This window comes from Cervus elaphus, chromosome 5 (assembly GCF_910594005.1).
Source record: "Cervus elaphus chromosome 5, mCerEla1.1, whole genome shotgun sequence".
Lineage (NCBI taxonomy): Eukaryota > Metazoa > Chordata > Mammalia > Artiodactyla > Cervidae > Cervus > Cervus elaphus.
Genome location: NC_057819.1, coordinates 113,695,961 through 113,715,051, shown reverse-complemented (window position 1 = coordinate 113,715,051; position 19,091 = coordinate 113,695,961). Strand labels below are relative to the sequence as shown.

At 40.0% G+C, this 19,091-nt stretch overlaps 2 protein-coding genes across 2 annotated transcripts in view; one reads left to right on the top strand and one right to left on the bottom strand.

Moving 5' to 3' along the window:
* The first annotated feature begins 7,836 nt into the window (after positions 1 to 7,836).
* On the top strand, positions 7,837 to 9,222 carry LOC122695061 (keratin-associated protein 9-2-like). The gene has a single exon (XM_043904538.1). The coding sequence runs from the start codon at positions 7,876 to 7,878 to the stop codon at positions 8,728 to 8,730; it is 855 nt and encodes a 284-aa protein (XP_043760473.1). The 5' UTR covers positions 7,837 to 7,875; the 3' UTR covers positions 8,731 to 9,222.
* An 8,697-nt stretch (positions 9,223 to 17,919) lies between these two features.
* Positions 17,920 to 19,091, bottom strand: part of LOC122695072 (keratin-associated protein 9-2-like) — a 30,879-nt gene continuing 29,707 nt past the window's right edge. The window contains exon 2 of the mRNA XM_043904552.1: positions 17,920 to 18,933. Coding sequence (XP_043760487.1) covers positions 18,344 to 18,933 — 590 coding nt within the window. The 3' untranslated portion in view covers positions 17,920 to 18,343. The remainder of the gene's footprint in view (positions 18,934 to 19,091) is intronic.

Below are 19,091 nucleotides of genomic sequence, written 5' to 3'. Positions count from 1 at the left end.
AATGAACCTGTATGCAAGACAGCAAAGAGAAACATATAAAGAACAGACTTTTGGACTCTGTGGGAGAAGGCAACGGTGGGATGATTTGAGAGAACAGCACTGAAACATGTATATTACCATATATGAAACAGATGACCAGTCAGAGTTTGAAGCATGAAAGAGGGCACTCAAAGCTGGCGCACTGGAACAACCCAGAGGGATGGGATGGGGAGGGAGGTGGAAAGGGGGTTCGGGATAGGGGATGCATGTGCACCCATGGCTGATTCATGTCAATGTGTGGCAAAAACCACTACAATCTTGTAAAGTAATTAGCCTGCAATTAAAGTAAAGAAATTAATTTTTATAAAAGATAAAAAGGCTGCTAGCCTCATCATTCATCATTGTTCAGTAGCTCAGTCATGTCCGACTCTTTGTGATCCCATTAATGGCAGCACGCCAGGCTTCCCTGTCCTTCGATCTCCCAGAGCTTGCTCAAACTCATGTCTATTGAGTTGGTGATGCCATCCAATCATCTCATCCTCTGTTGTACACTTCTCCTCCTGCCTCCACTCTTTACCAGCATCAGAGTCTTTTCTAATGAGTTGGCTTATAACACTATTTAAATAGCTAACACATGGAAGCAACCTAGGTATACATCAATAAATGAATGGGTAAAGAAGATATGATGTGTGTGTGTGTGTGTGTGTGTGTGTGTACACACCAAAGGAATATTACTCAACCATAAAAATGAATTAAAAATTGCCATTTGAAGCAATGTGAATGAAATTAGGGCAGAAATAAATGCAAAAGAAACTAAAGAGACCATAGCAAAAATCAACAAAGCTAAAAGCTGGTTTTTTGAAAAAATAAACAAAATTGACAAACCATTAGCAAGACTCAATAAGAAACAAAGGGAGATGAACCAAATTAACAAAATTAGAAATGAAAATGGAGAGATCACAACAGACAACACTGAAATACAAAGGATCATAAGAGACTACTACCAGCAGCTCTATGTCAATAAAATGGACAACTTGGAAGAAACGGAGAAATTCTTAGAAAAGTATAACTTTCCAAAACTGAACCAGGAAGAAATAGAAGATCTTAACAAACCCATCACAAGCAAGGAAATCGAAACTGTAATCAGAAATCTTCCAGCAAACAAAAGCCCAGGACCAGACGGCTTCACAGCTGAATTCTACCAAAAATTTAGAGAAGAGCTAACACCAATCTTACTCAAACTCTTCCATAAAATTGCAGAAGAAGGTAAACTTCCAAACTCATTCTATGAGGCCACCATCACCCTAATATCAAAACCAGACAAAGATGCCACAAAAAAAGAAAACTGCAAGCCAATATCACTGATGAACATAGATGCAAAAATCCTTAATAAAATTCTAGCAAACAGAATCCAACAACATATTAAAAAAATCATACACCATGACCAAGTGGGCTTTATCCCAGGAATGCAAGGATTCTTTAATATCCACAAATCAATCAATGTAATACAGCACATTAAGAAATTGAGAGATAAAAACCATATGATTATCTCAATAGATGCAGAGAAAGCCTTTGACAAAATTCAACACCCATTTATGATTAAAACTCTCCAGAAAGCAGGAATAGAAGGAACATACCTCAACATAATAAAAGCTATATATGACAAAACCACAGCAAGCATTACCCTCAATGGTGAAAAATTGAAAACATTTCCCCTGAAATCAGGAACAAGACAAGAGTGCCCACTCTCACCACTACTATTCAACATAGTTTTGGAAGTTTTGGCCACAGCAATCAGAGCAGAAAAAGAACTAAAAGGAATCCAGATAGGAAAAGAAGAAGTGAAACTCTCGCTGTTTGCAGATGACATGATCCTCTACATAGAAAACCCTAAAGACTCTACCAGAAAATTACTAGAGCTAATCAATGAATATAGTAAAGTTGCAGGATATAATTAACACACAGAAATCCCTTGCATTCCTATACACTAACAATGAGAATGCAGAAAGAGAAATTAAGGACACAATACCATTCACCATTGCAACAAAAAGAATAAAATACTTAGGAGTATATCTACCTAAAGAAACAAAAGACCTATACATAGAAAACTATAAAACACTGATGAAAGAAATCAAAGAGGACAGAAACAGATGGAGAAACATACCATGTTCATGGATTGGAAGAATCAATATTGTCAAAATGGCTATTCTACCCAAAGCAATCTATAGATTCAATGCAATCCCTATTAAGCTACCAATGATATTTTTCACAGAACTAGAACAAATAATTTCTCAATTTGTATGGAAATACAAAAAACCACGAATAGCCAAAGTAATCTTGAGAAAGAAGAATGGAACTGGAGGAATCAACCTGCCTGACTTCAGGCTCTACTACAAAGCCACAGTGATCAAGACAGTATGGTACTGGCACAAAGACAGAAATATAGATCAACGGAACGGAATAGAAAGCCCAGAGATAAATCCACACACCTATGGACACCATATCTTTGACAAAGGAGGCAAGGATATCCAATGGAAAAAAGACAACCTCTTTAGCAAGTGGTGCTGGGAAAACTGGTCAACCACTTGGAAAAGAATGAAACTAGAACACTTTCTAACACCATACACAAAAATAAACTCAAAATGGATTAAAGATCTAAATGTAAGACCAGAAACTATAAAACTCCTAGAGGAGAACATAGGCAAAACCCTCTCCGACATAAATCACAGCAGGATCCTCTATGACCCACCTCCCAGAATATTGGAAATAAAAGCAAAAATACACAAATGGGACCTAATGAAACTTAAAAGCTTTTGCACAACAAAGGAAACTATAAGCAAGGTGAAAAGACAGCCCTCAGATTGGGAGAAAATAATAGCAAATGAAGCAACAGACAAAGGACTAATGTCAAAAATATACAAGCAACTCCTGCAGTTCAATCCCAGAAAAATAAATGACCCAATCAAAAAATGGGCCAAAGAACTAAACAGACATTTCTCCAAAGAAGACATACAGATGGCTAACAAACACATGAAAAGATGCTCAACATCACTCATTATCAGAGAAATGCAAATCAAAACCACAATGAGGTACCATTACACACCAGTCAGGATGGCTGCTATCCAAAAGTCTACAAGCAATAAATGCTGGAGAGGGTGTGGAGAAAAGGGAACCCTCTTACACTGTTGGTGGGAATGCAAACTAGTACAGCCGCTATGGAAAACAGTGTGGAGATTTCTTTAAAAACTGGAAATAGAACTGCCATATGACCCAGCAATCCCACTCCTGGGCATACACACCGAGGAAACCAGATCTGAAAGAGACACGTGCACCCCAATGTTCGTCGCAGCACTGTTTAAGCAACCTAGATGCCCATCAGCAGACGAATGGATAAGGAAGCTGTGGTACTTATACACCATGGAATATTACTCAGCCGTTAAAAAGAATTCATTTGAATCAGTTCTAATGAGATGGATGAAACTGGAGCCTATTATACAGAGTGAAGTCAGCCAGAAAGATAAAGAACATTACAGCATACTAACACATATATATGGAATTTAGAAAGATGGTAATGATAACCCTATATGCAAAACAGAAAAAGAGACACAGATGTACAGAACAGACTTTTGGACTCTGTGGGAGAAGGCGAGGGTGGGATGTTTTGAGAGAACAGCATCGAAACTTGTATATTATCTATAGTGAAACAGATCACCAGCCCAGGTTGGAAGCATGGGACAAGTGCTCGGGCCTGGTGCACTGGGAAGACTCAGAGGGATTGGGTAGAGAGGGAGGTGGGAGGGGGGATCGGGATGGGGAATACATGTAAATCCATGGCTGATTCATGTCAATGTATGACAAAACCCACTACAATATTGTAAAGTAATTAACCTCCAACTAATAAAAATAAAGGATAAAAAATAAATAAACACAATATAAGTAAATAAAATTCAGTGCCATATACATATGATCATAACCATGTTAAATTATGTTTATAATTACAAGGTTGGTTTAACATTTGAATGTTAATCAATGTTTTAAAATCATAGTCATTGAAACAAACAGAGAATAACTGTAAGAGAATCTCAACAGGTAAAGAAAAAGCATTTTAGAAATTTCAGCACATTTCCAGTATAGAATACCTTAGTTTAAGGAATAGAAAAATTCTAGTTATTCTGTTTGAGACAATCTACAAAGAAAGAGAAAGCTTCCTGTTGAGTTGTGAAATAATGAGAGCTATCCCTCCTACACAGAGTATACAGAGATATCCTTCTGACCATTCTGTTCAACATTGTACTGCAAAGCCTACCTAGGCCTAGTGGTCTAGGGAAGGAAAAAAATTTAACAAGATAAAAAAAATTTACAAGATAAGTGTTATGACACTATTTACAATAGCCAAGACATGGAAGCAACCTAGGTGTCCATCAGCAGATGAATGGGTAAAGATGATGCAGTATACTCAACCATTAAAAAGAATTAAGTATTGCCACTTGCAGCAATGTGAATGGACCCATAGAATATCATACTAAGTGAAGTCAAAGCCAAACATCATATGATATCACTTACTGTGGAATCTAAAACATAATATTAATACAAATGAATCTATATACAAAACAGAGACAGACATAGAAAACAAAGCTTTGGTTGCTGAAGAGGAAAGAGAGCAGAGGAGGGATAAATTAGAAATATGGAATTAACAAGAGACACACTTCTATATATCAAATAGATAAGCAACAAAGATTTACTGCATAATACAGGAAATAGTAGTTAGTAACTTGCAATAACCCTAGTGTGAAATAATCTTAAAAAGCCTATAAACATATAAATATAACTGAATCACTTTGCTGTAGTCCTGAAAGCAACACAATATTGTAAATCAATTATTTCAATTAAAAATGCTGCTAGGAAATAAATAAAGCTGCAGTTACCTGTAGATGATGTGATTGTGCTTGTAAAATTTCAAAACACCTATTGCTAAGCTTTAAAAATAATAAAGGAGTTTGATTACAAGGTCAACATACATAAGTCCATTTTTATACTTCAAAGCAGTTGAAAAATTTCAATTATACTGTAGAAAATGGCATAGAAATGAGCATATCTAGGAATAAGTCAAGTGAAAGATAGGCAAGACCTCTACAGAGAATAGAATAGACGTTTGACCAAGCAATTCTATGAGAAATCTACTCCTAGGTTTATATCCAAACAAATGTTTATATGTGTTTACCCAAAAAATCTGTACAAAAAATTTAAACAAGCATTCTTTTTTAATAGTCCTAAAATTATAGAAAGCCTACTTGTTTATCAGGACAGTCAACAAATCGTGTCATATTAACACAATGGAAGATTATACAACAATGACAATGGATAAATTACAAATAATTTCATTGTTCAATCTCACAATCATAATGTGAAAGGAGGTCAATTCTATATTCTTTCAATTATATAAAGATTAAAAAAAGTCAGAGCTGACTTACAGGGTTGTAAGTCAACAGAGCATTTAGCAACCTTTCGGGATGACTGAGGGGGTATAATTTTGAGGGAACAGGGTTAACTTCTATTGCTTAACCTGCTGGTATTGACAAGGGTTTGTTCATTCTTGTAAGAATCTATGAGCTTGAAAATTAATAATTTTCATTTTATCATTTGCTTTTCAAATAAATGGTATAACTAAAACATGTTTAAGCATGTTAGAGGTCTAAACAATAGATTAGGTATTAACTAATTCAATTCTATCATTAAAAGAAAGAAAGGGAAAGAGCGAGAGAAGGAAAGAAAGAAGGAGAGGAAAGACGGAGGGAAGAAGGAAAGGAAGGATTGAAGGAAGAAGGAAGGAAAGATGGAAGAAAGAGGAAAGCGGACAATAAAAAGAAAGATTACAATGATGAAGATGCTATCATTAAGATGAGATCATCGACTCTGTTGATAAACAAGGGTGGGACTAGAGTCACCAGCTCTCCCGGGTTTGCTGAGAATTGCCCCAATTATTCAGCGGGTCACTGGATGAGCCTCATCCAGGGAAATTCCTCTGTCCTGGAAAAATCAGGACTATCGATCACCCGAGAAGTAAAGTACTGAAACTTTCTCAGTCCCAGTGTACAGTTTCTGCTTCTACTCACCTGTTTTGATTCTGCTTTGCCATGAGAAAGAGATTATGCCAGACACCATCTAACCAACTGTGATAGAACTGGGATACATGGCAGGGGGTGGGTGTAGGGGGTACATAGGGATGCCTGTAGTGGTCTAGAGTCAGGCTTTTGTAGGTAAACAGATTTGAACTCTGACATGGATTCAATTTGTCATTGTGAAGATGTCAGCCATTATGCCCCTCACCCCAGGGGAACTTCCCAGATTCCATATAGCAAAAGGACCAAAGCTGGAGAAGGACAATGCTATAACCCTTCCAGGCCAGCTAGAACTATATCACATGATCACATTATGACTGAGCAGGAACAATACGTATGATGGGATCACCTTCTTTTTTTTTTTTTTTTTCCTAGTTTTTGCAATGGATACTTAGTTTACTGATTTTTAGCTTTTCCATACATTTCCCTCTAAGTATGGATTTAGCTGCATTTCATGTTTTTTTTTTTTTTTTTTTTTTTTATTATTATTTTTTTTTCCCGTGGGTTTTGTCATACATTGATATGAATCAGCCATGGATTTACATGTATTCCCAATCCCGATCCCCCCTCCCACCTCCCTCTCCACCCGATTCCTCTGGGTCTTCCCAGTGCACCAGGCCCGAGCACTTGTCTCATGCATCCCACCTGGGCTGGTGATCTGTTTCACCATAGATAGTATACATGCTGTTCTTTTGAAATATCCCACCCTCACATTCTCCCACAAAGTTCAAAAGTCTGTTCTGTATTTCTGTGTCTCTTTTTCTGTTTTGCATATAGGGTTATCGTTATCACCTTTCTAAATTCCATATATATGTGTTAGTATGCTGTAATGTTCTTTATCTTTCTGGCTTATTTCACTCTGTATAATGGGCTCCAGCTTCATCCATCTCATTAGGACTGGTTCAAATGAATTCTTTTTAATGGCTGAGTAATATTCCATGGTGTATAAGTACCACAGCTTCCTTATCCATTCATCTGCTGATGGGCATCTAGGTTGCTTCCATATCCTGGCTATTATAAACAGTGCTGCGATGAACATTGGGGTGCACGTGTCTCTTTCAGATCTGGTTTCCTCAGTGTGTATGCCCAGAAGTGGGATTGCTGGGTCATATGGCAGTTCTATTTCCAGTTTTTAAAGAAATCTCCACACTGTTTTCCATAGCGGCTGTACTAGTTTGCATTCCCACCAACAGTGTAAGAGGGTTCCCTTTTCTCCACACCCTCTCCAGCATTTATTGCTTGTAGACTTTTGGATAGCAGCCATCCTGACTGGTGTGTAATGGTACCTCATTGTGGTTTTGATTTGCATTTCTCTAATAATGAGTGATGTTGAGCATCTTTTCATGTGTTTGTTAGCCATCTGTATGTCTTCTTTGGAGAAATGTCTGTTTAGTTCTTTGGCCCATTTTTTGATTGGGTCATTTATTTTTCTGGAATTGAGCTTCAGGAGTTGCTTGTATATTTTTGAGATTAATCCTTTGTCTGTTTCTTCATTTGCTATTATTTTCTCCCAATCTGAGGGCTGTCTGAGAGGAAAAAATCTATGAATTATTATCAATTAGAAACACTTTTAAAAGATTCATAACATCTAGGAAACAACTTCCTCATATACAATCCCTTCAGTGACTATGGAAAACAAGGCAAACAACAATAAGGAAAAATCTGCTTATTGGTTCACACCCTGGGAGCCCAGTATATAAAAGTACAAGAATTGAAGAAGTAATCAGAATCTGAGACACTCACCTCTGAACAAGAACCCACACACCACCCTGAGACCATGACCCACTCCTGCTGCTCCCGTTGCTGCCAGCCTACCTGCTGCAGGACCACCTGCTGTAGGACCATATGCTTCCAGCCCACCTGTAATGGATCCAGCTCTTGTGGGTCCAGCTGCTGCCAGTCCAGCTGCCCCGCAACTTGCTCTCAAACCACCTGCTGCCAACCTACTTGTGTGACCACCTGCTGCCAGCCCACCTGCTGTAGGACCACCTGCTGCAAACCCACCTGTGTGACCACCTGCTGCCAGCCCATCTGCGGTGGGTCCAGCTGCTGCCAGCCTTGCTGCCGCCCTGCCTGCTGTCAGACCACCTGCTGCAGGACCACCTGCCTCAAGCCTACTTGTGTGACCACCTGCTGCCAGCCCACCTGCTGTGAGTCCAGCTGCTGCCAGCCCTCCTGCCCCCAAACTTGCTGTCAAACCACTGAAACCACCTGCTGCAAACCTACTTGTGTGACCACCTGCTGCCAGCCCACCTGCTGTGAGTCCAGCTGCTGCCAGCCCTCCTGCCCCCAAACTTGCTGTCAAACCACTGAAACCACCTGCTGCAAACCTACTTGTGTGACCACCTGCTGCCAGCCCACCTGCTGTGGATCCAGCAGCTGTGGACAAACCTGCGGTGGTTCTAACTGCTGTCAGTCTTGCTGCCAGCCAGCTTCCTGTGCACCCGTGTACTGCCACAGAACCTGCTACCACCCCACATGCTGCTGCCTGCCTGGGTGCCAAGACCAGAGCTGTGGATCCAGCTGCTGCCAGCCTTGCAGCCGCCCTGTCTGCTGTCAGACCACCTGCTGCAGGACCACCTGCTGCCACCCCAGCTGTGTGTCCAGCTGCTGCCAGCCTTCCTGCTGCTGATCACTTTGCTAAAGAATCACTGTCTCACAAATCAATAATCTTACCACCTGATTTGGCATTTCAGAACAAATTTTACTTCCAAATGTTGCTGAAAGCAACATTCTGTCACCAAATTTATGTTATTCATTTCCCTGTTTAAAAGTCTGAGGATCAACTTGATGGAGTGTGAAGGAATTTACCTTAATTCTCTTCTTCTTATGTGTGGGTCATGTTCCTGCTTCCTGCATCCTAGATAGTGTTGGTCTCTGATTTGACTCAGAAACCAGAATCTTCACCTTCTCTCTACATGCAACTTAGGAAGATACATGCTTATGACTTTCTGCAGTTTCTGCTACTTATCTTTATAATAACCTTCATAATCATGTTTCTTTTCAATGTACCCATGATTCTTGTATCCTGCTTTCTTCTTTTCCTAATCACTTTGAGTGCCTCCCTAGAAGCAGGGAATCTTGCTTAAATTTCCAAATAAATCTTGTGCCACTATTAATTCCATATTGTGTTTGGTGTTATTATATAGCATTCATGATGTGAGGATTTACACACATGTGCATATGATATGCACTATTCATTCTAAGATCATACAGTCCCCCACAATTATTATTTGCATTTTTCACATGAGAAAATGTCCAACTTGATAGAATATCTCAAAAGGAACATTTGCCACTTTTACCAGGTAAAGAAATAGAACTTGCTGCCATCACTTTCAAATTCTCTCTTTCACTCATTCCTAAATGTAGGCACGTTCACTTTATATAAAGTTTCTAATCTTTATATAAATGAGAATATAGAATTGACTAATTTCTCTTTATGTTATGACTGTGAGACTCCTTCATGTAATTATCTGTAGTCCATTCATTTTCCTTGCTGTCTAATCTTCCACTGAATGAATACGACATGTTTTATTTGTTTACTGTTGATATATATGTAGATCATTTTCAGTTTGGAGCTAATAAAAGTAGTGTTGCTATGAATGTTTTACAACAAGTCCTTTGGTACACACATATAAACATTTTTGTTGGAAAAACTCTGTAAGAATTGCTTGGACAGAATGTTTATACACTCTCTGTAGAGGTCCTTCCCATTTTATTCAATTTCCTTCTAGGTATTTTAAAGTCTAAGTTATAAGACATAACTAGGACTAGAATCAATTTATGCAAAGGCACTTTACAGAAAAATTGTGATATCAAGACGAGCAGAAATTCCTCTAGCCTGATGAGGATTTGAATAATGAATGTGTGTTTCTTAAATATAGTTGGGATTGTCAGTCGTGGAGGTTCAAAGTCAAGAGAGGCACACGTGCAAAGGTTAGCAGCACAGCCAAGCACTGCAGGGGAAAGAGACTGCACCTGAGTCTTCCAGTCCCTTAGGAAAGACCACATGTTTGACATGATTGCATGAGATGCCACTCAGCATTCCGTCTTACCAAACACTTCTTCTGATTGCTTACAGAATAACCTTCTGATTGTTATTTGACTTTCCTCTTAGTTCTTCATGCAGATAGAAATGACTGATCAAGTAGATTATGAAAATTATACCACAATTATAATTGTGATCCAGAAACTGGAATATTAATTTATGGCATGGATAAATTGTTATCATTCAATAGAGGACTCAATTGTAATATAATACAGTAATGTAATATAATACAGTAATGTAATACTAGAACATAACACAGTTTTCTGTATGTAAATAAAAGCAGATTTCTGAGTCTGCAAGAATCATTTCAGTTGCTTGCACATTGGTCAAAATAATAAAGATCAACTTGAATGGGAATACCAGACCACCTGACCTGCCTCCTGAGAAATCTGTATGTAGGTCAAGAAGCAACAGTTAGACCTGGACATGGAACAACAGATTGATTCCAAATTGGGAAAGGAGTACATCAAGGCTGTATGTTGTCACTCTGGTTATTTAATTTACATGCAGAGTACATCATGAGAAATGCTGGGCTGGATGAAGCACAAGCTGGAATCAAGATTGCCGGGAGAAATATCGATAACCTCAGATATGCAGATGACACCACCCTTGTGGCAGACAGAGAGGAAGGAACTAAAGAACCTCTTGATGAAAGTGAGAGAGGAGAGTGAAAAAGCTGGCTTAAAACTCAACATTCAGAAAACTAAGATCATGGGATCTGATTGCATCACTTAATGGCAAATAGATGGAGAAACAATGGAAACAGTGAAAGAATTTATTTCTGAGGCTCCAAAAATCACTGAAGACGGTGACTGCAGCCATGAAATTAAAAGACGCTTACTCCTTGGGAGGAAAGTTATGACCAACCTCGACAGTATGTTAAAAAGCAGAGATATTACCTTGCCAACCAATGTCCATGTAGTCAAAGCTATGGTTTTTCCAGTAGTCATGGATGGATGTGAGAGTTGGACTATAAAGAAAGCTGAGTGCCAAAGAATTGATGCTTTTGAACTGTGGTGTTGGAAAAGACTCTTGAGAGTCCCTTGGACAGCTAGGAGCTACAACCAGTTCATCCTAAAGGAAATCAGTCCTGACTCTTCATTGAAAGGACTGATGCTGAAGCTGAAACTCCAATACTTTGGCCACCTGATGCAGAGAACTGACTCACTAGAAAGGACCCTGAAGCTGGGAAAGATTGAAGGAGGAGAAGGGGATGACAAAGGATGAGATGGTTGGATTGCCTCACTGACTCTATGGACATGAGTTTGGGTAAGCTGCAGGAGTTGGTGATGGACAGGGAAGCCTGGCATGCTGCAGTCCATGGGATCGCAATGAGTTGGACATGACTGAGTGACTGAACTGTACTGAAGTGAAAGAATTTGGGGAGAGAGCATCTTTTTGCCTAGGTGAATGGATGTCATAATTTCACGGTGCAATGTCTTATTATTTTAATGCTATGCCTTTGAGTGCTTCTGGACCTAGAGCAAAACAGCAATGTCAACAACCAATCAATCAATTATAGTGCTTGAACAAGACAGAGAATTTAGAGACTTCACAGAGACTCATTAATAGAAGGGACCCTTACAGTCCCCTGATAGAATTCACTCACAGAGGCTACAAATCAAAGATACAATATTCCAACTGTTTGATTGTTTAGTTGATGCTTCCATACCTCCAGTGGTGTGACTTCCTACTGCTGTGGTAACCCATTCCATTTTCAAGCATCTCTCATAAATAGGAATTGATTATTTTAGCATTTCTCCTTCCCTCAATCCAGTCTCCTGAATCTTTTTCTCACTGGGATCAGTTGTTAGACACTCAGAATGGCATTGCTGAGCTGTTACTCTTCCCAGGAGAAGACACCTGTACTGCAAAATCACATTCATTTCTCCCTTATCCTTGGCATGTGCTCTCCCACCTCTTGGGATGCACTTTTCATTATGCCCAGTATTTGCCTACTGACTACAGAACCTTAAGATTCTCATTTTTCCCCAAGACCTCTATCACTGACCTTTTCAATCAGATGTGTAGTGTTAAGGTTAAGTCAGAGTAGTTTCCCTAAATATTCTAGATGTTACCAGATTATAGTTTAGTAGAATGAAATATCATTGAAACAAATAGGTGTATGTGATCATTCTTTTGACATTTTTTTTGTTCCTTTGTAAGATGCTTCTAGTGTACACTATCCACTTTCTGTACTAAGTTCCCTCATAGATTTGTGCTTCTATTTACCTTATCTTCAACCATAAGTTCTCCATGGTGGAAAAAGACAAAAGCTCTCAGTTACGGGAATTAATATCATATGGAAGAGAGTTCAAATTTCTGTTCTGCTACTCATTAACACTTGATTAGGGGAATATATACATAAGTCACCTCAAGAAGTGTTTCACATATATTATGTTATGACCTTTAAACATCTATTTTCCCACCACTTTCTTTCTATATATTAGGTCCACCCATGGATTAGAAGTATTTTCTTTCTCTTTCTCTCTCTTTCACAGGGTCAGTCCGTCTGCAAGTAGACATGTTTTGAAAAGACCACAATTCTTATATTTTCAAGGATATCTCAGAACAAATTGATTCATCACCATTATTAGTAGAGAATCATTTTTTTTCTTACTTGTTCCATGATAAGATAAGATTTTGTCTACTTTGTTTAAGTCTGTACACCTTACTTAACATAAACCATTCTCAAATTTATAAATTATTTAACTTCCAAGTCATAGTATTAATGAGAACCTATAGCACATCCATAGAGAACAGCAGAGCTTAGTGCTGCCCTCAATGATTAAAGAATACATGAGTAATAATTGTCAGCCCATTAGTGGTTTGTAAACTTTTTGATGATGGCCAATCTTGTTGGTGTGAGATGATACCTCATTGTAGTTTTAATTTGCATTTCTCTAATAAAGAACGATGTTGAGCATCTTTTCATGTGTTTATTAGCCATTTTTATGTCTTCTTTGGAGAAATGCTTGTGAGAAGGTAACAGGCAGGAAGGCCAGGGATCTCCAAATGGAGGAAGTAGGCTGCAAATGTCAGACAATTTTTATCTCTCTCTTAAGTGGCAGGAGGAAACAAACCACAAGTGTTAAGATTTTTTTCCCCTTCTCTATACAAATTTAAAAAGAGGTTTCTCTTAAAATTCTGTATTGCCATGACGACACCTGATTCCATCTGAACTTAACTTTTCTCAAACCTTGAGCTAACCAATGCATTTTTCTTATGGAGATGTTTGTCTTAAGCTATGTTAATGTACTATGTATTTACCCTAGACACTGTCTTCAAGTTGGTTGCACCTAAGACTCAGAACCAACTTGACAAACCAGTATGTTTTACTCATCCATTGTTCTCCTAATCAATGTTAATGAAATTATATATTTGCTTGGAAAACTGCCTTTCTTCAAGATTCACCAGGATGACTCAACTGGTGCCAATGTTATCTCAAAATGCATGTTGTGGGTGAGGGGCCTGGTGCCATTCTCTGAGTTTTGAGACATTTCCTTTCTCTGATTAGAGACTGCTAGTAGCTATATAACATCTGGCTAAAGACTAGGAGGGGGGCATTCTTTCTGCACCTTTATGATGTCTAGGTCAGAAGCTTTCTCTATCTCTTTTAGACTTTAGCAAAACTTAATTACACAAAAGCTCTGAGCGATCAAACCTCATCACTGGCCCCGGATTGAATGCTCCTCCTCCGGGGGCTAAGAATCCTGTTGTCTTTCATGGTTTAGCAACAACCTTTCACTTGTTTAGTTCTTCTGGCCACTTTTTGACTGGGTTGTTTGTTTTTCTGGTATTGAGCTGCTTGGGCATATGCCCTCAGGAAACCTTAATTGAAAAAACACATCTGCCCCAATGTTCATTGCAGCACTAATTTACAATTGCAAGGACATGGAAGCAACCTAGATGTCTATCCACAGATGAATGGGTAAAGAAACTGTGGTACATAGTTGTGTACATTCCATACACAACGGAATATTACTCAGCTGTAGAAAGGAACACATTTGAATCCATTCTAATGTAGTGGATGAACTTAGAGCCTATTATACGAATGAAATAAGTCAGAAAGAGAAAGACAAATATCACAAATTAATGCGTATATATAGAATCTAGAAAGATGGTACTGATGATCCTATTTGCAGGGCAGCAAAGGAGACACAGACATAATGAACAGATGTGTGGTCACAGTACAGGAGGGAGAGGGTGGCATGACTCGAGAAAGTAGCATATACATTACCATATACAAAGTGAACGCGTGTATATGTGTGTGTGTGTGTGTGTGTGTGTGTGTGTGTGTGAGTCACTCTGCCATGTCTGACTCTTTGAGACCCCATGAACTGTAGCCCGCCAGGCTCTTCTGTTCATGGAATTCTCCAGGCAAGAACACTGGAGTCATTCCCTTTTCAGAGGAATCTTCCTACCCAGGGTTTGAACCCAGGTCTCCTGCATTGCAGGCAGATTCTTTACCATCTGAGCCACTACGGAAGCCCATAAAGTGGATAGCCAGATGAGATTGGTAGTATGATGCAGAACCCAAAGCTGGTGCTCTGTGATGACTTAGAGGGGTGGAATGGAGAAGGAGGTGGGAAGGTGGCTTAGGAGGAAGGGATGTATGTGTTGTAGCCACGTGTTCCAGGAAACAAACTCACTCAGAAGGACAATGCAGATAGTGGAGTGCAGTTTATTATACCAGCGGGCCCAAGGTAGTGTCTCCTCTTAGCCAAGGACCCCGACCAGTTTTTGTGAAAACTGTACGTATCCTAACTGTACTTGCCCAAACCCACCTCCCCAGATTCCCTGAAACTAGTCTGAACAAAGGAAAAGAAAGACACAATCAAAGTTAACCTGTGATTCATATGCCTTAAGACTAGGTAGTTAGCAGTGGACAATTATCAGTAGGCCTGTGGTCATACCCCAATAAGCATAATAGAATTTATGATTCTATTTGGTTACACAGATAATTAGGGTATTCTTTTAAGTGACGGAGAGTCTAGGTACAAACCCTGGGGCTCTTCCATTCAGGGGGTCTGGTTTTCCAGTTGGTATGTCGTTTCTATAGATACTGGGCATATAGCTCAAAGTCCACAGTCCCGACCAAGATGGAGTCCTGCTTTCAAGATGGAGCCTGTTCTGTCTGTTTCCTCCTTCATATATATACTTATAGCTGATTCATGTTGATGTATGGTGGAAACCATTGCAATATTGTAATTATCCTCTAATTAAAAATAGTATTTAAAATAATTACATCCCAATTCCATTTGATTTCTACAAAATCAAATTGATCATAATATATGAGCATTCAATATCTTAAATTTCATCACCTGTTAACTTCAGTAGAAGTTTTTAAGCCAAATGGAGAATTTTGACTATGACAGATAACACTTCTGCTGTGCAAGGGTAGTGGAAAGAGAAAATACTCACAGTGAAGAGTGAGTCAGTACACATGCTCATTATATATATGTGTGTGTGTGTATATATATATATATATATATATATATATATATATTTTTTTTTTTTTTGAAAAATGTGCCCTGAGGAAATGATGCTCTTTGCCTATTTACATGTGGTAAAAGGACTGACTGACTGGATTGAGCCAAGGGAGAAGCAAGAGTGGAAAGTAAAGGGATTTGAAGAATTGTTTAGATGGAGGTGTGAGGGCAGAAAGTGTTTCCCACTGTGTCCCACATCAATGACCTCCAGAGCGTTTACCACAAAGAAAACACTGGACAGCAGCAAGTTTGGGATATCTTACCCCATCTCTTTCTTTAGGTGCATCGATGTTTATACATGAACGGAGTCCATGGTGGTAGGGATGGCAGGTTTGTGTGAACCAACAGCACAAGCTCGCTCTGACCACGGCTGGCCCTGCTGTATATGCTGCTGGTCAGAAGCAGAGAATAATATCCCTCAGGAAACCCAGCCAGCTAACTTGAAGGCAGGTTAGTTTTCCTGTTAGACTACGTGTGCATGGAAAAGACAGCAATTCCTCTTTACTAAGATTCCATGTTATAAACATGGATTGTTATCCCTATCAGCAGTACTATCCACCAGCTTACAGTAATATTGTCATAGGATTCTGAATAGTAAAACTTAGGACCCACAGACCCACTTTTTGATGAACAAGATCAACAGGAAGCAAATGAACAAGGGATCTACTTGTTCTACCATACATCACATGACAGAGATGGCTGACCCATGGAAAATTAGAATCGTCTTGTTCAGTTCAGTTCAGTCACTCAGTCATGTCCGACTCTTTGTGAGTGCATGGACTGCAGCACACCAGGCTTCCCTGTCCATCACCAGTTCCTGGAGCTTACTCAAACTCATGTCCATTGAGTCGGTGATGCCATCCAACCATCTCATCCTCTGTCATCCCCTTCTCCTGCCTTCAATCTTTCCCAGCTTCAGGGTCCATTCAAATGAGTCAGTTCTTCACATCAGGTGGCCAAAGTATTGGAGTTTCAGCTTCAGCATCATTCCTTTCAATGAATAGTCAAGACTGATTTCCTTTAGGATGAATTGGTTGGATCTCCTTGCAGTCCAAGGGACTCTAAAGAGTCTTCTCCAACACCACAGTTCAAAAGCATCAAGTTTTTGGCACTCAGCTTTCTTTATAGTCCAACTCTCACATCTATCCATGACTACTGGAAAAACCATAACTTTGACTAGATGGACCTTTGTTGGCAAAGTAACTCTCTCCTTTTTAATATACTGTCTAGGTTGGTCATAACTTTTCTTTCAAGGAGCAAGCATCTTTTAATTTCATGGCTGCAGTCACCATCTGCAGTGATTTTGGAGCCCCCTAAAAGAGTCTCTCAATGTGTCCATTGTTTCCCCATCTATTTGCCATGAAGTGATGAGACCAGGTGCCATGATCTTAGTTTCCTGAATGTTGAGTTTTAAGCCAAGAGTATTGAGCCTCTTTCAGTTTCATCAAGAGATGGCTGGCCCATGGAAAATTAGATGGTCTTGGAGATTGCAGTAAGAACCAACTTAGAGATGACAACACACGAGGTTGATCTGTTGTTTCTGAATACGGTACATACTTCGACCTAATGGCCACTATGTGGTTCCCAAATAGGTAGTACCATGTATAACCACAAAGGTAGTATACGTGGTTGCAGAAAGTGAAGTAGCAGTGAACCCTCTCACTTTAACTCAGGGTGACATATATGGGAATCTGTTCTTCCCCTCCCCATGGATCTACACTCTCCTGGATTGAAGGGTTTAATACTATAAAAGTCACATCTTTTAGGGAATATAGTCTATGTTTAAACTGTCACCTGGTCATTTTGAACTCCTCATCTAGATAGACCAGTGGGCAGAGAGAGGAGTTACTAATTGCTGAGGGATAATTATCGTGAAAAGATAGAGGGCAGGGAGAAATAGTGTGAGCATAATTTCCTTGGAGTATCTCGTGGTGTGTCCAGGCCCAGCTGTAGATAACCACATGAACAATGACAGCAACTATAGCTTGCCAAGCGCATAGTCACTGAGGTTCAGACATCTATTAATAGTTCCTTGGGATGTAAATGTAAGTGCCCTTGAGCAGGAACAGAAGACTTCATCCTGGGTGAGTCTGTTTATTATTACGTAAATCACACTACACAATGAAATGGGTTTTTAATAATGAGATAATAATTAGGAAGGGGGCTAATATGATGCTCATAATGGATAAAGCATATGATATATAAATTTCTATGTCAGGAAGGTGGTGCAATAAATCAAACACATATAGAAGAATTGTGGTACACCATTTATTGAGAAACATATAGGTAAACGTCAAAGTGATCGTAAAAGGAGAAAGCATGATACAAGAACTATGAGGATAGCAAAAGAGAAAATATGATTATAAAGATTATGATAGGCTGCAGAAACCTATAGAAACATTCTGAGATCTCGTTTTCTTAAGTTACTCAGAAGAACTAGATGGTCAATCCTATTTTCAGAGTCAAAACCAAGACATGCTTCCTTATCACAGATGCAGGAAGTTGGCACATGGTCCTCCTACACCAGAGGAAGACAATTGGAGGAAGCTAATTCACAAGCTCTTAAGCAAGGAGATGAGTAACTGAAATTCTGGTAGAGCATGCCAGTTGTCAGCAAAGTCTAAGAAGTGATTTTGTTTGTGCCCAGGTAGCAAGTCAATTAATAGAAGGTGTTTTATAGGAACAGTGGCTCCTTGGCAAGGTGATCAGCAGCAGGAAGGCTGGCAGCAGCTGGAAACACAGCTAGGGCGGCAGCAGGTGGTCCTGCAGCAGGTGGTCTGACAGCAGACAGGGCGGCTGCAAGGCTGGCAGCAGCTGGATCCACAGCTCTGGTCTTGGCACCCAGGCAGGCAGCAGCATGTGGGGTGGTAGCAGGTTCTGTGGCAGTACACGGGTGCACAGGAAGCTGGCTGGCAGCAAGACTGGCAGCACCTGGACCCACTGCAGGTTTGTCCACAGCTGCTGGATCCACAGCAGGTGGGCTGGCAGCAGGTGGTCACACAAGTAGGTTTGCAGCAGGTGGTCCTACAGCAGGTGTTTTCACTAGTCTGACAGCAAGTTGGTGGGCAGCAGGGACGACAGCAGGTGGACTCACAGCAGGTGGGCTGGCAGCAGGTGGTCACACAAACAGGCTTGAGGCAAGTGGTCCTGCAGCAGGTGGTCTGACAGCAGGCAGGGCGGCAGCAAGGCTGGCAGCAGCTGGACCCACTGCAGGTGGGCTGACAGCAGGTGGTCACACAGGTGGGTTTGCAGCAGGTGGTCCTACAGCAGGTGTTTTCACTAGTCTGATAGCAAGCTGGGTGGCAGCAAGGCCGACAGCAGCTGGGCTCACAGCAGGTGGGCTGACAGCACGGGGAGCAGCAGGAGTGAGTCATTTTGTCAGTGGTGGAGTGTGGACTTCTGTTTAGAAGTGAGTTTCTCAGATTCTGAGGACTGCTTCTGTTCTGGGGCTTT

What these genes read in the sequence shown, in the direction of transcription:
- LOC122695061 (XM_043904538.1), top strand. Translation starts at nt 7,876, where the DNA reads ATGACCCACTCCTGCTGCTCCCGTTGCTGCCAGCCTACCTGCTGCAGG.